Source organism: Homalodisca vitripennis, chromosome 4 (assembly GCF_021130785.1).
Source record: "Homalodisca vitripennis isolate AUS2020 chromosome 4, UT_GWSS_2.1, whole genome shotgun sequence".
Classification (NCBI taxonomy): Eukaryota; Metazoa; Arthropoda; class Insecta; order Hemiptera; family Cicadellidae; genus Homalodisca; species Homalodisca vitripennis.
The window spans coordinates 87,736,130-87,755,444 of record NC_060210.1 but is presented as its reverse complement, the minus strand read 5'-3'; the positions used below and the strand labels follow the sequence as shown (position 1 = coordinate 87,755,444).

Sequence of the window (19,315 nt, the reverse complement as noted above, 5' to 3'; positions counted from 1 at the left end):
GAAGGAGACTGACCGGCCTGAGGGGGCTGTCCTCCATGACCCACTTGATGTAGTCGAGTGAGATGTCTATGTGATCAGACAACTCAGTCAGGTGGAACGTATTGTAAGGCACTTTCAATCCCTCCTGTGCATGCGCATGTCCCGACATACCACTCTGGTTCAGCTTGTTCAGACGTGCCAGTATTTCTAGTGCCGTCAGCATTCCCTCGTACCAGTAGATGTTCTAACAATCAAACATTTAGAAATTTGTAAAAAAAACATACAAATTACAACTTTTCCACAGCAATTATATAAGTTGATAGTTTACAAGACCATCTAGAGACTACAGGTATAGCTCTCTCTCTCATATATATATACAATTAGATTTATTTTTGTTATATTAGATTTTGTTTTAGATATTTCTTATACAATTGAGTCTGAGTTTCCAGTCTTTGCTGAGAGACAAGAATGCATGAGGATTGTCTGAAATGTACGAGGCATGTTCAAAAAGTAAATACCATTTCATTCTACTGCCGCTGTAGCGCTGCAATCGGTGTTCCACGCATGCACACTAGTCAACCTTGCTCACTGACTATCGACTCACGCCATTTTAGTTGTTCTACGTTGTGTTTTCAGTTTTCTCTGAACGTAAATGTTTAAGACAATAGGTGATCCCACCGATTGTGAGATTCGTTCTGTAGAAATATTTTTGAACGCAAGTAATGTAATGTGAAACTGGCTGAAATGTATCATCAACTTCGAGATGTTTACGGAGAAGATGTGATGAGCGAAAGGAATGGTGAGAAAGTGGTTTAGAATGTTCAATGGCAGTCGAACAAATGTGCATGATGAGAGTCGGAGCAGTCGGCCTTCTCTCGACACCAACGATCTGGTAAGGGCAGTTGACGAAAAAATTCAATAGAACAGACGTTTTACTATGACAACGCTGATATTCGCATAAAAGAGTGGTTTAGATGATTTAAAGATAGCCACATTTGTGTGAAGAATGTTCTACAACCTGGTAAGTCTGTAATGGCCAGAAATCTTGCTAGACTTTAATCATAATGAAATGCAATGCAAGCACATGTAATAACGTAAAAATCAAAGCAGTGACTGAGCGGAAAGCAGCAAATTCCTGGTGGCAACCTTTGAAGCGTTCCCCCTCCACTCCCATAACTGGTTTCAGACTGTCATTACGTTATTACTGGCCAACAAACAGGGGTTGAAATTTTTTTGGACAGATCTCATATTCACATATTCATTGAAAACAGTGTTAGCGTTATATAAAATTATATATTTTTCTGCACTGTACAGTGTAAATTAATCTTCTTTGTTTCGAATTTAATTTAAGGATTTAGAACAACCAATTAGAATTGATATTATCCAAGTAATTTATTTTAATAGTTAAAGGACATAAGATTATTGTAAAATTTACATCAGAAAAGACAGACACGCAAGTTACCAATGTAAATAAAACTTCATGCAGTTAGAGCATAAAATAAGGAAAACTGACCAACACTGTTTTAATGGCTTATCTCCTTTCTATAAGATTCAAGATTCAAGATATTTTATTGTCATTAAGCACAATACATATTATGCAATAGACAAAGTCAACATATTATATAGCCTACTTTAATCTAGGCACAGTTATAGGACAAAATACAGTATTGCCAGCTAGAACTAAATAACAATAATATAAATGTGAATAAAAACAATAAAATTACAATTAAATAATTTAAAAATCTATACAATATGTGCTAACAATCCTAATCTTAAATTAACAATGGATTAAAAACTTAATGAGCTAATATCACAGGCTAGGTAATCTTCAACAGTGTAAAAAGCTTTATTTTTCAGCCACTTTGCAATGGTAACTTTAAAATTATTAAGTGTAACATTCCATGCTTTCTCTGGTAATTTATTAAATAATTTTATACTGAAAAATATCTGGCTGTTTTTGGTCTTTTCGAGTCTGACTGGGGGAAGATCGAGTAAATACTTTTTTCTTGTGCAGTGTGTATGAACATCTTGTCTATTTATGAAACTATTCAAATTTTCTTTTACATCAAGTAATGAGCAGTAGATGTATAAACTTGGCAAGGTCATAATTTGAAGTTCTTTGAAAAAAGGTGAACAAGATTCTTGTTTAGAAACATTTTTTAAAATCCTAATAGCTTTTTTTTTGCCATAAACATATTTTTTTGGCACTGGAACTGTTTCCCCAAAGAGTCACACCATACCTCAAGTGTGAGTGGAAAAATGCATAATAAGCAGTTATCAACATCTCCTGAGTAACAGTATTCCTTAGTTTACATAATAGGTATATAACTCTAGATAGTTTAGTACATAAATAATTAACATGATGTTGCCAGCGTAATTTACTATCTAGGATAACACCCAATAATTTAACAGAATCATTACTGTATTTAGTATTATTGTGTAGAGATAATGTTAAATATTCAGTTTTATTATGATTCACTGCCAACCCATTTGCTTTAAACCATTCTAGAGCTAATTTAAATGAAAGTTCTTGATCAGATTTTAAGATTTGTGAGTCTTTATTACAGTTTAAAAGAGTAGTATCATCCGCGTACAAAACAGAATTACAAGGTAGGCTAGATGAAAAATCATTGATTGCAACAATAAACAGAAAAGGTCCCAAAACAGAGCCTTGCGGAACTCCCAATTTCACTGTTCTGAAATTGGACTTGTTCTCCCCCTGGACAACCATCTGTTTCCTGTCAGATAAATAAAATGACAATAATTGTAATGCTTTATGTTTTATGCCATAACTAAACAACTTTTTTAACAACAACTCATGATTAATACAGTCAAACGCTTTACTTAAATCTATCAATGTTGCAGATGATATAATCTTTTTCTCAAAATTATTTAAAATGTTTTCCACAATTTTTCTTATTGCTTTCACAGTGTTTGATTTTTTTATAAATCCATATTGTTCTTTACAGAGCAAATTGTTTTGAGAAAAGAAATCATACAATTGGTCTTTTAAACAACACTCAAAAATCTTACTCAGTATGGGAACCAAAGAAATGGGACGGTAACTAGCAGGATCTGCCTTGCTGCCCTTCTTATATACTGGTACTACTTTGGAACATTTCAGTGCTTTAGGAAAAATCCCCTCAGATAACATCCAGTTGAATAGAAATGTCAATGGTTTTACTATGTAGGGTATAATATCCTTGATGATTTTATTAGAAAACCCAAAATAATCTTCGCTTTTTGATCCACTCAACTTAGATACATATTTTATAATTTCAAATTCAGTTATTACATTTAATTGGAATGTTTTACTAGCATTATTAAATCTAGATAAATAATTACTCAAAAGCTCAATAGCAGTGTCAAAATTATTTTGCTTCAAATGTGTAGTACTAACTATATTTATAAAATAATCATTAAAGTCATCAGGCTTTATTAATTCTTTCAACGCTTTCTTTCTTACAATGAATTTCCTTTTTTATTATACTCCAAGCAGCTTTACATTTATTTGGAGCTCTCATAATATATCTGTCAGTGGCTAATCGTTTTTCTTCCTTAATTCTATTTTTATACATCTTTTTTATTTCTATATACATTTTTTTGTGTCCAGCTTCATTTTCTGTGCCCTTACTTATCTTGAATCTATCATAAAACACTGTTACTATATTTCTAAGTTTATATAGTTCAGGTGTAAACCAGTCAACCTTTGGTCTATTTCTACTTTTGATTTTGACATCTTTAACAGGACAGCATTCTTTAAGTGAACTTGTTAATATTTGCTTAATATATAATCAAACACTCCAATAAATGAAAGATTTTTATTTTGTGAGGCCTTTCGTGCTCAAAGAACACATCGTCAGACCCACATAACTGAAATAAAAGTAAATTAATAATAAAAACAATTTAGATTTAAATAAAAACATATGTCTTGAAAAATACAAAGAGATAAGATTTTAAAGGCCAGGAAGCATGTCTACTGTATATATAAAAATTAATATTTAATTAGATTAAAGGCAGTAACGGTGAATTTTGTAGAGGTCCAGGTTCATTATTTACTAAATAATTTTGGTTCTTTTGCATAAAAATAGTTTCATAAGCATCGAGGAATTTGTTGTCATTGATTTCTTTTAATAATTTGACTTGTGAAAAGCAGTGTCCAGTATGGAGTGCATGTTTCGCCATGGCCGATCTTTCCTCTTGCTGATACTTCAGACATGCTTTATGTTCCTTTACTCTCTTTTTTATTTTCCTTTTTGTTTGGCCAATATATTTTAAATCACAGTTGTCACAATTAATTTGATAGATTCCAGATTTTTCTTCATCGTCTATTTTATTCTTTGGATTTCCTAATATGTTTTTTAGTTTTATTTTGGAATTTGAGGATACATTAATACTGGCATGTGTTTTAAAACTTTTAGCAATTTCTGTAGTTAAATTGTTGTAAGACACAGATATCCATTTTTCAGGTTCTTTGCATTTAGTTTGATAGAGAGTTGTTCTAGAATTTCTTTCAATAATTTTCTTTTTCTTTTTTATCATGTTGTCAATCATTTCAATTTTGTAACCATTAAATAATGCAATTTCTTTAATTTCCTTTACTTCCTTTTTATAATTTTCAATTGATAGAGGGGTATGTACTAAATAATGAACCTGGACCTCTACAAAATTCACCGTTACTGCCTTTAATCTAATTAAATATTAATTTTTATATATACAGTAGACATGCTTCCTGGCCTTTAAAATCTTATCTCTTTGTATTTTTCAAGACATATGTTTTTATTTAAATCTAAATTGTTTTTATTATTAATTTACTTTTATTTCAGTTATGTGGGTCTGACGATGTGTTCTTTGAGCACGAAAGGCCTCACAAAATAAAAATCTTTCATTTATTGGAGTGTTTGATTATATATTAAGCATTTAGTTTCCAATAAGAAGAAGCTGGTAAAATGTATTGTTAATATTTGTATAAAAAAATCAAAAGCATCGTCAACAGTTTGAAAAAAAGTAAGCTGCCACCAGTCAGTCTGATTCAGTCTATGTTTCAAACCTTCAATGGCACCAAAAGACAGATCTCTCACTTTTCTTTTAAGAATATTTTTGTCTGGTACTGTATTTGAAAAATGCAACTCATAAAACTCTGTGTATATACCAGCATGATCAGATACATTTGGTTCGATAACTTGACATTTTACTTTGATTTTGCTTAAATTACTAACAACATTGTCAAGACAAGCATCTTCTCTAGTTGTATCAAAATTATGACAATACATATTAAATGATCTTAATAAATTCAAAAAAGTAAATTTTATATTTTAAAAATATAAAGATGGGAGATATCTAAATCAAATTTATTTATAAAACTGACACAACTGATTTTTGTATCTTTTGTACACTTACATTGCAGATCATTAACATAAGAGTTATCCAAATCACATCATATTTTGTTTTCACAGAAGAGAGGTTGAGGCAATTGCTGTAATCTTGATAACCTAAGTGTTCTGTGATTCAGTAAACATTCACTTATGATACTAATGGGTTTTTATTCCTTCTGCTTGACGTATTGTTACCATTTTTTATAATGTGTGCTGCAATAAAAGATATCCCTTAAATCACAAAGTGATCTTTATTTTTATTGTATTTTTCGTTGGTTAAAACTGTAAATCAATTGGACATTCACCAACAACTTCGTAAAGCAACAGTGGGAGCACAATCAGTGAAGGAGGAATGATACAGTGCTGTGTTTAAAAATTAGTCTCGATAATATTCACAAAGAGCACTGTTGAGGTTACCGAGCATCGTGACAGATAAAACTATGGCAGAAGTGATTGAAGAGAATCACAGAATTTCCTTTTGACTTTTAATACATTTCAAGGAGTTTACTGGATGATACTGTGACATAAAACCTTAGCTATCACTAGTTTTGTACAAAATGGATGTCAGAAGACCACAAAACACAGTGTATGACAACAGCTTTACTTGTACTTTGACAAAGATGGTGGTTCACTACATAACTATTGAAATGAGACATGGGCTAAGTAATTGAATTGTAAAAGAAAATAGCCCATGGAGTGAGAACAAATAGAATCAATAAAAAAATGTAATCTTTTTCTGCAAGGAATCTCACAGCCACAGTTCTCTTGACAGGAAGGTGTGGTTTTGGTGGATTTTTGGAAAATAGTACCATAATAACCTGAGAAAAATAGTTTCAAATGCTCAGTTATATGGATAATCCAAAACAAAGAAAGGGAGTAGTTGAGTTCCTTATAACAATGCTTGCCACGACTGTTCAGAATCAGGAGTTGCTGCATAAGTTCAAGTGCAAGGTTTTTTGCTATCCATTTTTTCATTATCCCCTTAGTAGCTCTGAATGATTACCTTTTGTTTACCCAAATACAGTGCTTCCAGGATGATGCTGGACTACAGGATGATGCTGAACTGCAGGCTGATGGGACTGCTTGCTGAAGATACAGATGGTAGAATTTTACAACAACGGGATTAAAAAGTGAATGCAATGTTTTTGTAAGTGTCTAGAAACAATAAGAAAAAGTAACTAATAGTGTGGCTTTCAAAACTATACAATAAGTAATTCTTAATGTTGGTGTTATGTGAATTCCGAAAGATAAGCTATTTTTTTAACAGGCCTCGATGTCTTTAATTCTTCAACATTATTTAAAACTTCACTATTGACTTCTATGTTAGTATGACTTTATCACTAACAATAAAATATTCAGCACAACTGTCTATATTAGTTTTAGTTTTATGGTTTTAAATGTGTTATTAATGTTAGTATTTTTAATGCACTATTACGGCTGTTACATAAATTTTCAATGTCTAGTAAGGTTTTTTTTTAATTATGAATTGTATGTAAATAGTGAATTGATGTATATAAATAAACAGTGAAATAATTAAATATGTTAACACTTACTGTTGAATCCACTTTGGTATGACTTTTGATGAACTTGAGTATGATACTCTTGTAAACAATGATAAGGCGTTCAAAGTAGTCTGCAGACATCATTATGTACCACAAACCTGCAAATTACCACCAAATGCAATTGGAGTTATTATGCATCTTAATAATTCATAATTTTAATTCAAATATGAAAGAGAAACAACAAGGATAAACTAAAAGAAACTAAACAAAATCAGGTCTCAATGAAATAGTTCTTTTTGTAAAATATTTGTATTCATATTCCTTCAAATTAAAATAACTTTTTTCCAAACCTAGACTATTTGAAAGAATAGTTTCCCCATGAAGTTTTTCTGTTCTAAGAACTAATTACTTCTATCTCACGAGATGCTACTCTTCATCAACTACAAACCTACAACTCTGGCAGCTTCTGGCCGTAGAGCTAATACCGCAGAGGCAAAAGGAGTCTGGAGTTTATCGGAGTTGCGAGCATTGTTGAACTCGTGGTACATGGGTATAGTGATAAAAGCCCTCAAAGTTTCCACATCCGGGGGAGACGTCACAGCCAATTGTGGGATAATGTTGCCCAAGATAGAGTCTCTTATCTGGAACAATCAATAAACCACCATTCCAAGATGCTCACCTAAATGTTATAACTGACTGATTTAAATGTGTTGATTTAATATCTACTTGACTAAAACAAAGTATTATTTCAAACAGTTTGATAAATAATCAAATTTCAATTTAATGTTTATATAAACAAGAGCAGTTGCTTGGAACTTACTAACCTTGCAGCAGAGTTTAGAAAGTAAGGTAAAAATACAATGGTTCAGTTACACATTTTATCTCAAAACTTACCAGGTCTTTAAGTGACTCATGCTCTATTCTGCTTATAGCTTTGAAGCACTCTCCAGCCTCAGTCAAGTTGATGCCATGATGTCGCGATGTACAGCAGTAGTGCGCATCATTCTGCAGCAGAAACGATGCGTTCAGACACGTCCAGCTGCTCAACACCGTCTCCAGATATCTACAAATCATTTTCATTCATGTTTTGAAACTATAGTTTAGTTTTAACAGGTTTGCATGATTTATAAATAAGGTTTAGAGAAAAAAACTAAGGAAATTATTTAGGACAAACTAACTATCATAAATTTATTTTTTAATAAAAATTGTGTAGTATACCAGAATTGGAAACAAAAAACAAACTTACTTATATAGACACAAATAAAAAAAAAAAAAAAAAAAAAAAAAAAAAAAAAAAAAAAAAAAAAAATAGTGCTGGTAAATAAGAGAATGTATACAAATCCATACCAGCTTTCTAAAAATACAAAAATAATAAGTTTTTGATACTTTAATACATTTATACTAAAAACAATAAAATCTTGGTATCACAAATGCTTTTTGTCTATAAGTAAAAAAAGAAACATATATAGTATTGCCATTTGCAAGACTCGCCAGGCATAAATTGAACTTCCTCATAAAAATTAATATTTTAGAACATAATGCAAAAATACTAGTTGTTTTAAATGTAATAACAGAAAAAAAAAAAAAAAAAAAAAAAAAAAAAAAAATAGTTTGTCTCCATTTTTCAGGTTATTTTACAAAAATAAGTGCTCAATTGAAGATGACCAACTAATTGCAATGATGATTGACAGCTTTGATGATTGTCATTCATTGCCTAGTTAATTTAAAGATGGAGGCATCATTTAAAAAATAAAAAGTATGTACATTGTACATAGTGAAGAAATTTGAATTATAGAATATTAAAAACACAAAATCTATGGACTACACATAACATTTTTATATAGTTTGGTTAAATTTGTCTTATTTATATTTTTAAATTTTGTTTTAATGCTATGCAGTGCAAAGTGACATACGTGAGTAAGTCCTGGTCAACTGGAGTATTGACAGGCTGGTTTTGACACGTCAACAACTTATCCAAGGTCAATGTCCACACCTGTGACTCTCTGTCCAAAATCCTCAAATCCTCAGGTGTCACTTTATCCTGGGAAAGATATTCTTGTTGTATATATTAAATAGAAAATTCGGTCTAACACATTCAACATTAAATTCACAGCTATGGAGGGAAATAGCTGATCTAACATTTACATTAGAATGTTAGAGGCTTGTAAAACTATGTAATTCTAATCCTTGCCACAATTTGCAAATTTAACAGTTTACCAAAATCTGAGATGAGTGACATTTTCAATTATTTTATTACTTTTAAAGATATACAGGGTGTTTGAAAAGTATGGGTACGGCTTAATATTTTAAAAAACCATAAGAGATAACATCTATAAACTTTGCACAGTGTCATATGGCTATGTAAACTATTTTTCCTTGCTATTACCATGACATGCCAACCATGGGGGGACGGCCCACAGAGGAAAACATGGAAATCTTAAATTGAAGCATGGGTCGAGTGATACCTCATTTGAAAGAGCTCACTTAGTAGAGTTGAATTCCGTAAACCGCATCTCAAAAGGTTTATCCAATCAGAAATGGCGGCTTGTTTTAGGTACACATTGTGAAGTACATTATGCGCTGCCATTTCTGACTGGATCGTCGTATTCTGATGCGGTAGGCGGCGTTTCACTCTACTAACCAATGTGTTTTCACTGACTTTTTTTAATTAGCAAATTATGTCATAAATTTATAACACAATAAATAAAACTAAAAAAACATTGGTATTTATTGTGTTTTCAAACACCCTGTATAATAATGAAATAATTCCATAAATAGCAAAACAGACATTGCTAATAACTATTGTTCAAAATACGAGGCACGTCCAGAAAGTAAGTGTCTGGTACTCTCACAGCTGTAGGGAATACTTTTTCGACATGTTGGCAATACTGCCGCGTAGCCTGAATCCTCCCCTTCAAAACGAGACCAATCCGAGGTTAGTGTGTTGAAAACTCTTAACGCAGTAGCATCTCTCGCGAAAAATGTCGATCGTATCTCCCGCCAAGTGCGAAATTCGCGCCGTCATTCGCTACCTCGTTGTGAAGGGAAAAGCACCGGTTGAAATTTATAATGAGATGAAAACTTTTTACGGTAATGGAGCTATGAATCGTACGAGTGTGTACAAGTGGTGTCACGAGTTTAAAAATGGCCGTACTCCCGTGCATGACGATCAGAGGAGCGGAAGACCTTCAATTGTGACTGACGAACTTGTGGAAAAAATCGATCCGTGACGATCGCAGATTGACGTTAGATGATTTTTTCTGCAAATCTACAGATCTCTGATACACGAAACAATCACAGAAACTCTCGCATATCAGAAATTGTATGTGAGGTGGGTCCCAAAACAGCTGACAGAACAGCACAAGTTGAATCGCAGATTGACGTTAGATGAACTTTCTGCGATGTTTCCGCAAATCTACAGATCTCTGATACACGAAAAAATCACAGAAACTTTCGCATATCAGAAATTGTATGCGAGGTGGGTCCCAAAACAGCTGACAGAACAGCACAAGTTGAATCGAGTGCAGAGCTCCAAAGAGTTTTTTGACACTACGAACTCGAAGACGATAATTTTATCTACTTTATTGTTACTGGAGACGAAACTTGGGTTACCCACTACACGCTTGAAACTAAGAGGCAGTCTAAACAGTTTTCACCTCATTATAAATTCCAACCGGAGCTTATCCCTTCACAACGAGGTAGCGAATGACGGCGCAAATTTCGCACTTGGCGGGAGATACGAACAATATTTTTCGTGAGAGATGCTACTGCGTCATGAGTTTTCAACACACTAACCTCGGATTAGTCTCGTTTTGAAGGGGAGGATTCAAGCTACGCGCAGTGTTACCAACATGTCGAAAAAATATTCCCTACAGCTGTGAGAGTACCAGTACACTTACTTTCTGGACGTTCCTCGTATGTATTTATTTATATTCCACTCTACACACACTATTACCTGTGAGCACAAAATAAAAACAAAAGCCAGTACCTAAGGGTTTATATAATAACTCGATAATTCAAATCCCCAATCCAGTTTGAATACCCAAACTTGGACTTACACTCAAAGCTTCACAAATAACTAAACTAGGTTTTTTCCACATATCAAAAATTGTTTAGGTACACAAAATAGATTAGTTCCAAATATTATAAACAGTTATAATGAAGTTGTGTAAGAAAATAAACTAAAAAATACACAAAACTACAACAACCACTTCTATTTCACTCTGGTATAGTGACCCTGACCAAGAAATCTGACTTGAAAGAGGGGATAAGCATATGTTTTATTGTAAATAAATGTTTCATTGTTATTAAATGATTACATCTTAAATCACTAATTATTAGAATGTGAGTAAAATGTTAAAATAAATATTATATATGTTACACCATACTTTATAAAAATGTGTAGCCTTTGAATTTATTGTTCTTTGAACTGCATTTTACAATACTAGATTACTTACACAGGCATTAATTGTCATAAAAAAACACAAAATGAGAAAAATCAATAAGTTTTCTTTGGTTACAAAAATTTCATGATTCATAACTATATAACTAACACCAATGTTTCATACACAAAAAGGACCACGTACAAACATTTAAAAGACAACAAATCTTTATTATTTACACAACTAATATAAATGTTTTTTTTAAGGAAATAAAGAAAACTGAACAAGGGATATTATAAAATTTACCACCATAGAAACAACACCAATGAAAACTTAACAAGAGAGGTAAGGACAGTTATTAAGTTCAGGGTAATTTTTTTATTACAATATTTACAGAAGTACCTTTGCCATTTTTCTAACAAGAGAACGTCCAAATCCAAATGCTAACTGGCGAACAAATAATTCTAAGACATCGAGTGCAACGAACAAAGATACTGAGCAATAACTAGCAACTGCGACAATTCTTGAAGTGCGATTTGAGTGCCAGTGCATCCGAAACTGCAATCAGATGTGTAAAAGTGGAATGAAATCAAATTAAAATAAACATACAAGCATATATAAAATCAAAATGGCAGTGGAAAAAATTAGGAGACAACTGTACAAGTAAATAGTGTACAATAAATGAAGCAAACACTTTTTGCAAAAGCGATGGACAGGATATAAAAACACATAAAAAATTCTAATTCTTGCTACAAGCATTACAAATAAATCAAATCAATAAAATTAACTCAAGAGCCAAATAACAAAAGTGTGGTTTAGAAAGAAAAACTGGTCTTTCATAATTTTTATAAGAAAAGATTATAACAAACATTATTTTATCCAATTAATGTAGGAACAAATATTATGTTCGAGAATGATGCTGGAAGTGGGATGATAAATCATTGCAAGTCAACTTTTGTATTTCAGTAATGAATAAAATGGTACTTCTCTATTAAGTCAAAAGTGATTTCAAGAATATATTTAATAGTGGATACAAAACACTTAATTAGAGAAAATCTCTATAGTTTTATCATGTATAAAAATAAATCAAGAAATAAAAGAGGAATCAGTTTGGAAAAGGATAAGAGATTCCTAGTTCTCAAAAAATACAAACTCAAATATTTTACTCAACCAATTCCTAATTATATGAGTACCAACATGGACAATAACCACAGATGACCTTGAACCATGTTTCATCTCACGTCATGGGGAGGTACTTGCACTTAAATAGGACATTGATGCAAACCTCTAATTAACCTTCAGAAACTAGTGACAGTTTCTAATAGTTTTTTATGAATGACATTAAATAGAGTTTTTACAACATACCCTGCCACTGTTGTCCATATAATTATTGGTCCTACCTTATTGTTATTTTGGGAATAAAATAAACCAAAACTAAAGTTATTAAATTTTTTAATAGATGACAATTTTTTTAAAGTCTTATTCTGCCCGTCCTCAAGGACCAATGGCCTGTGTGAGGGTCTTATCAAGTAGAATAAGGAGGAGAGTCGATACAGTACAAGGTCAATGATACTGTTACAAAGTGCTACGGTCACAGACAGGATTTGAACCTGCGCTATCTCTAACTTGGATTCAAAGTCTGACATCTTAAACAGCTCGGTCATCGACACTTCTAATATACATTTTGTATTTTAATAACAAGTCAAAAATTGTTTAGTTCAGTGAATAGTATGTGACTAATTAATTGTATATTGAGAAATATTACTTAAGAAAATGTAATTATTAGGCCTAATAAGAATACATTGCTGCTGTACATCTAAATTTTTAATATTGGATTACTTATAAACTCCACTCTATTTTACAAGATTAGATTACATAATGTACATGACATAGCTTATATTAATAATTCCTGAGTATAACAGGATTAAAAAGTGTTAACTGGCACTCATTTAATTTTAAAACTTTTGGAAATATTATTTAATAACAATGATAAAAATACGTTTAACTAAATATTGTTGGAAGTCATAGAGTTCTTTAATGAAATTTACGTCAAATGGTGTAGGCTTTTAATGTTTATCTATGTTTATCTAAATACCAACAAACAAAAATATTTAAAATATAGAATCGTATTTAGCTTGAACATTTTCAAAATTAACATTCATTCTTCATCATTAAATTTAAACAGATGACTTGTGTATTTATACCTGCTCTAATTTTGCACGTTTTGCACTGGAAGGTAATAACTTGAAAGTGAACACTTTTTTTGACACAACTTGCTCCTGAAAACAAATATATTGGAAAAAGTTAATTTTTATGAAAATTGAATTTTTTCATTAAACAGAAAAATTTGACTTTTATATGTAAAAAAATATTTTAAAAATAAAAACTTTATTTTATAGTTTTATGTCTAACAAATCAACCAATATTTTTATAGGTGTCATAAGTATCTAAAATAAAAAAGAGATAGAAACAAATTGAATTGTATAACTTCCTCTTATATTGAAGTCAGTTAACCCTTTAAGAAGTGTGTGTAAACCCTACATAATGAGTAAGGACTTCATATGATGTACATTCTTATAGTGGCCCAAGAGAGTACGGATGTCGTATGACGTTTAGACTCTGTACTTTTGTATTATCATAAATGCATTCCTATTACTGATTGCCTTTAAGTAGATCAGTCTGTAAAGTGGTTCCATCTATCGGCAACATACTTAACTTCCATGTTTGTGCTCGCATTCACTTGTAATCTGATTTTACCACCAGATCGCATTAGCCATCTGGTAGAAGCCACTGACTCAAGGTCGCGGTTGCGCACGCATCGCTTTGCTGTCAGAATATGCCACCACATTATACTGGCCACACACATGGCAAAAACCAGCCCCTCATGGACTTGAAACTCCCCCTCATAAGACAAATGCTGGAGTTACACTCTACTGAATGGGAACAGATCTCACGCCCAAAACTGGCCATCACACCAGCAGGCGATAAGTACCCATGGCACTGTGTACATCTGGTCGACACTTTATGCGTCCTCTGCCCCAAAGTGAAGGACGAAACAGGAAAATCCAAAGGAAGTGTCACGTTTGTTTATACTCTCAAGAGAAAGCGGAAGGACATCTCTTATGAGTGCTCAACCTGCGGTGTTGCTCTTTGTGTATCCCTGTGTTGAGGACTTTCATGCTAAGAAAAAGTACTGAAATATTGACTTGTAGAACATGTAGTCTTTTTTTTATTAAGCTTTCAAATGTAAATACACATTTTTAAGAGATATTGAAGTTTTTTATTTTTTACTCCTTTTGGTAATTTTTTGGATTTCATCCATAACTCATTTTAGCATATCAAAAGAAGACGTCATATGACGTCCATACTCCTTAAAGGGTTAATAAACAAGTGTAACTATGACACTTCAAAAGTGAGTGATAATTCAGAAATATTACGGTGAGAGGATAACAACATGTTGTCTGGTAAAAAGTGGGAAATAAGATTGAATTGATTATAGCTTATAACAGTTATTGTGTAAGATTTTGGCCCTGAATGAAAATCACTAAACTACAAAGGTTGTTTAATAAGTCCTTAGAAAACCCAAGATAAAGCTATTAGCATAAAGTCAGGTTTATTATCAGTTAGCATTATGTCTTACTTGACTCTGTCCAGAGTTGCAGCTGTCCTGCTTATGGTTTAATTTAAATAGTCAAATGAAGCAACAAACTTTTGTTTATACATACATACATACATACATACATACATACATTTAAAAAAATGAATGTTCTGATGTGATTAAACATTTTTATTTCAAAGGCTTAATACAAAAGAAGATCTAAACAGAGTTGAATGGAGTTCACACAGTAAATCTACTTCTGTGTCTATAACAAGTGGGTAAATGAGTAACCCTAGATACAGCTACATTAAAACTCTCTGTGGCCAGTTTTTTGGTCACCATATAATGTAGATTGTAATTATGTTAGATCTATTATAATAGATTATATGAGCACATAAAAAACATATGATCAGGGAAACGAGAAAGTTTGGTTTTCGGAAATAGGATTTTCAAAAGCAAGTGCTTTGCAAAAATAAAAATAATTTCACTATCTCATCAGTGTAAATGTAAAATAGTTTCTATGTAAAATTCCCCAAACCAGATATGTTTTTTTATTGCTCTTAAGAACAGATGAGTTAAATAAAAGTATTAAGTGAATAAAAATATTTTTAATTTCTCTAGAAACACAAAAATTATTTTTTGCACCTAAATTTTGTAGGAACTAAAAATAAAAATAATGAATTACCCCCTACAGTCTAAATTTTTGAAAGTTTCAAAATTTGATTTCCTACAGGGAAATGTCAAATACTTTCAAATTCTGAAATATCAAAAAACTATAAAGCATGAAATATGCAACGAGCTGTTTTCAGTTGTTTATAACTAACAACCTTGTTACATATTTTATAAAGTAGCGATGTAATTATTATTTTATACAGTAAGAAATTTAAGTAAGCAATCTTAATGATGTTCTGCATAATAAATAAATTTTATAATAATAAAATAGTTCCAATTAGTTCAAGAAATCACTCAGACAAATTAAACACAGAAATTAGACCACATAGGCTAAATTACTCACTATATTTTGTCACAAACACGATTTCACTATATATATATATATATAATACTACACTAATATTTTCATTTTTCTACATGTAACTACAACAACAAATCATATATTGTACAATGAAATTTGAAAATTATAAAACCTTCACCATGAATATGAATAAAGTGAACTGACCATTAAAAAAAATGGCTACTCACTGAATTATAATACATAATTGTTTTGTAGAAACAACAAAAATAAAATATACACAACCAGTTTATTTGAGCCAATAGAGCAACTCTACACCTTGGATTGCAAATATCATTTGACTTAACTTATAAATTACACAAAAAATAATTACTTTAGATAGGAATACTTTGTAGTAGCTCTTATGGCAATTTAGACACACAGCAAAATACTAATTGCAGACATAACGTAAAATAAATAATTCATACTTCGAAAACTATTTATTTTAGTTAAAAACTTATAATAATGGGCAAGATATAGTACTTGACTTGAGGTTTCAAATCATGCAGTTTTGTTCGTCATCGGCTAAAAACTGTGACTTTTCACCACCAGCTGTGATTTTTCAAAATTATGTAAAAGTCAGCTAGCGGGAAGCAAACAATTATGCTTGAAAAAAAAGGAAATAGTTTTTTTATTGTGATTTAAATGACTGCATCATAGTTCCATAGCCACTGAAGGTAACATTCAAAGAGAAAGTTCCATGGCCATTCTAGGGTTAAACATAGTCATATCTAATGGATGAACAACTTTCCGGACGTCCAATGGAAGTGATTACTCCTGAAATGAATGACAAAACCATGATATGGTTTTGAATGACCAATACATCAAAGTATTCAAATTAGTTGAGGCTACATTTGTTTTGAAAGGTACAGCCTGTTTAATTGCACAACAAATTAAGTGAGAAAACAATTGCAAAAATGTGGGTGCCGCTTTTGTTTTCAGAGAGTAAATGCAATCAAATGGTCGACCCAGAGGCATTTTTAGCATTTTTCCATCAGAATCGTGATGAGTTATGTGTCATTACATAACTGTGCAAAGACGTATAAACAATTACAATCCAAAGACATAGGAACAATCATACCAATGAGTTTTTAAAGAAAAACAGACTCTGCAGAAGGTGAAAATGGTGAGGCTAGGCTGGTAAAGTGATGGCAACAGTACTTCGGGATATTTACATTGATGTCATTATTTGAACAAGAAAAGAGTTCTCTTTCATCAACACAATGCAAGGGTGCACACTTGTGCAGTTGCAATAGCTAGAATTGTAGAATTGAAGTTTGAATATTACACTACATCCATTGTACTCACCAGTTTTGTTCTCTAAGTGATTTTTATTTCCAAAATAGACATGAATCCTGTCAAATGAGGAGGTTATCTCTCAAACAAATGCCTTTTGAGAACCTTCAAAAATTGTACATTTTAGATGGCTTAAATAAATTGGAGAAACATTTTTTTTAAATGTATAGAGCTTATTGTTTATGTTAAAAAAAAATTACAAACCAAATAAACAAATTGTTTTTGTCTTTTTCTAAGACTTTATTGAATAGTCTTGTATCTTGTATAATAAAGCTGTACACACAGAAGAAGTTTGTATAAATAATAACACACAAATAATCAGTTATAAAATGTATTACAAACAAAAAAGCAAACAATTAGACCGATTTATAAAATATACAAATTATAATGGATTGAAAATTTAAACTATAATTAAAAATAAATAATATTTGTGATAGAAATTAAGTAGGATTGAAGAAACTTCATCAAATCAATATTAATGCATTTAAAAATGATACACTACACAAAACTGGTTCAATCTTTCAGTATGAGGTCAAAACTAAATGAAGTACATGATTAAATTTGATTAGTTTTACTATCATCTAATGTAGTGAACAAAATACAAGTACAAATGTATTTCATGTATTATTTTATAACCTCACAATCTTGTTAACCCTAGAACTGTTAATCGACATAATTATGTCGGTTAATGTCGCTTTTGTGATGTTAACCGTCAAAATTTTGTCGATCAAACATTCCCTCGTATAATTACTTTTTATAATATACTCCGGTAACGTATCGATATAATTCATGCACCATTGGATTCGGGAAGAAAAATGCTAAGGAACAGATGAGTTTTTATTCCTCTTTGTATTATGGTTATGACGTAGCAAGCTTGTTATTTTGAACGTAAAAGAAAACGCGACGCCGTTTGTTGTGACCGCCATATTGCCGCTGCCGTTCTTTATCACTTTCGTGCCGAGCTGTGGATATTTGTAAGTTTTAATAGTTTTACGCGTGTTTTAGTGTCGTATTTAATGTGTAGTGTGTTGTTTGATGTCGTAGTAGTGTAAACATATATATTTTAGAATAAATCAATTTCTATTTACTGAAATATGTTTGAGAAATTACCGGCTTTGTGTAGGCTATGGCAAAATGACTTTGCTAAAATTCATTTCACATAGTTTGTTATTGTTTTCACTCACTAAACGTTATTTATAGCACTCTTTTAGCTCTGAAGTAACTATTTATTTTTGGTAAATAGATAGTTTTCACAATAAAATATATATTTCCTGTAATTTCTTTGGTTATATATAATAACTGTTTGGGTTATTCTATATTTTTTCAATATCTTTAGTTATATTTATAGTTTTCTAACTACATAATATTTCCTATTACTTATAAACCATAAATTTATAAATTTTGATATAGTACAAGCCTTAGAAAACTATTTTATATTTTGCTGAATGAAAATTTTTCGCAAAATTTTTGAACAATGGCAAAATTTAACTTTTTTTACTTTTCAAAAAATAATTTATGGTAATTATTTTATTACTACTGTATATTCTATTTTATTCTAAGTAATAAAATATGCAAAATAACATGTATTCATAGATAAATGTATTAGCAAAACTTGTTTTACCAAAGTCTTACGTGTACACCCGATTTTCAGAATTTATACGCATCGCTGCTTTTTGTTCTATAGCTCTATGATGCTTTCATAAATGTGTATAATGTTTATGTTTTTCTGAAACTAGATAAAATTTGACACAGAATGGCTATCTCACTTATAAATATTTCTCACTATAACTTCATTTGCTAGGTATGGTCCCCCCCAATTTTAAGAAATATTTTTCGTAAATTTTATATTTGATTAAAAAAAAGTGTTTATTAGAAAATTTTTGATGGTTAATTTTACAATATAGTGCAATTCTACGTTTAATTCTGAACACAAAAATATATACTCTTATTTATATTGCTTTTATTTTATATTTTTAATAATTTGTTTAAAAAAACCTTGCGCGAAGCTCCAAAACAGCCTGACACTACAGGATGAAATGACCGCCAGTTCTAGGGTTAATTTCTAGAGATAAATAAATAAGAACAAGACATAGCACTATTCGAAAACATCTTATGATGATTTGGTTTAAGCCATATAGATGAAGCAAATTCAGCAAAGAGGCAGAAGAATCAGT

At 31.2% G+C, this 19,315-nt stretch overlaps 1 protein-coding gene across 4 annotated transcripts in view; it reads right to left on the bottom strand.

Moving 5' to 3' along the window:
* The window catches only part of LOC124359709 (probable E3 ubiquitin-protein ligase HERC4), a 76,648-nt gene that overhangs the window by 17,202 nt on the left and 40,131 nt on the right, over positions 1–19,315 (bottom strand). Inside the window, exons 10-16 of one of the 4 annotated variants that reach the window (XM_046812670.1) lie at positions 13,443–13,517; positions 11,641–11,796; positions 8,770–8,897; positions 7,751–7,919; positions 7,305–7,497; positions 6,908–7,014; positions 14–223 (exon numbers count right to left, since the gene is read on the bottom strand). In XM_046812670.1, the coding sequence (XP_046668626.1) occupies positions 14–223; positions 6,908–7,014; positions 7,305–7,497; positions 7,751–7,919; positions 8,770–8,897; positions 11,641–11,796; positions 13,443–13,517 (1,038 nt within the window). The remainder of the gene's footprint in view (positions 1–13; positions 224–6,907; positions 7,015–7,304; positions 7,498–7,750; positions 7,920–8,769; positions 8,898–11,640; positions 11,797–13,442; positions 13,518–19,315) is intronic. The other 3 variants (XM_046812671.1, XM_046812672.1, XM_046812673.1) reach the window with 3 other exon arrangements.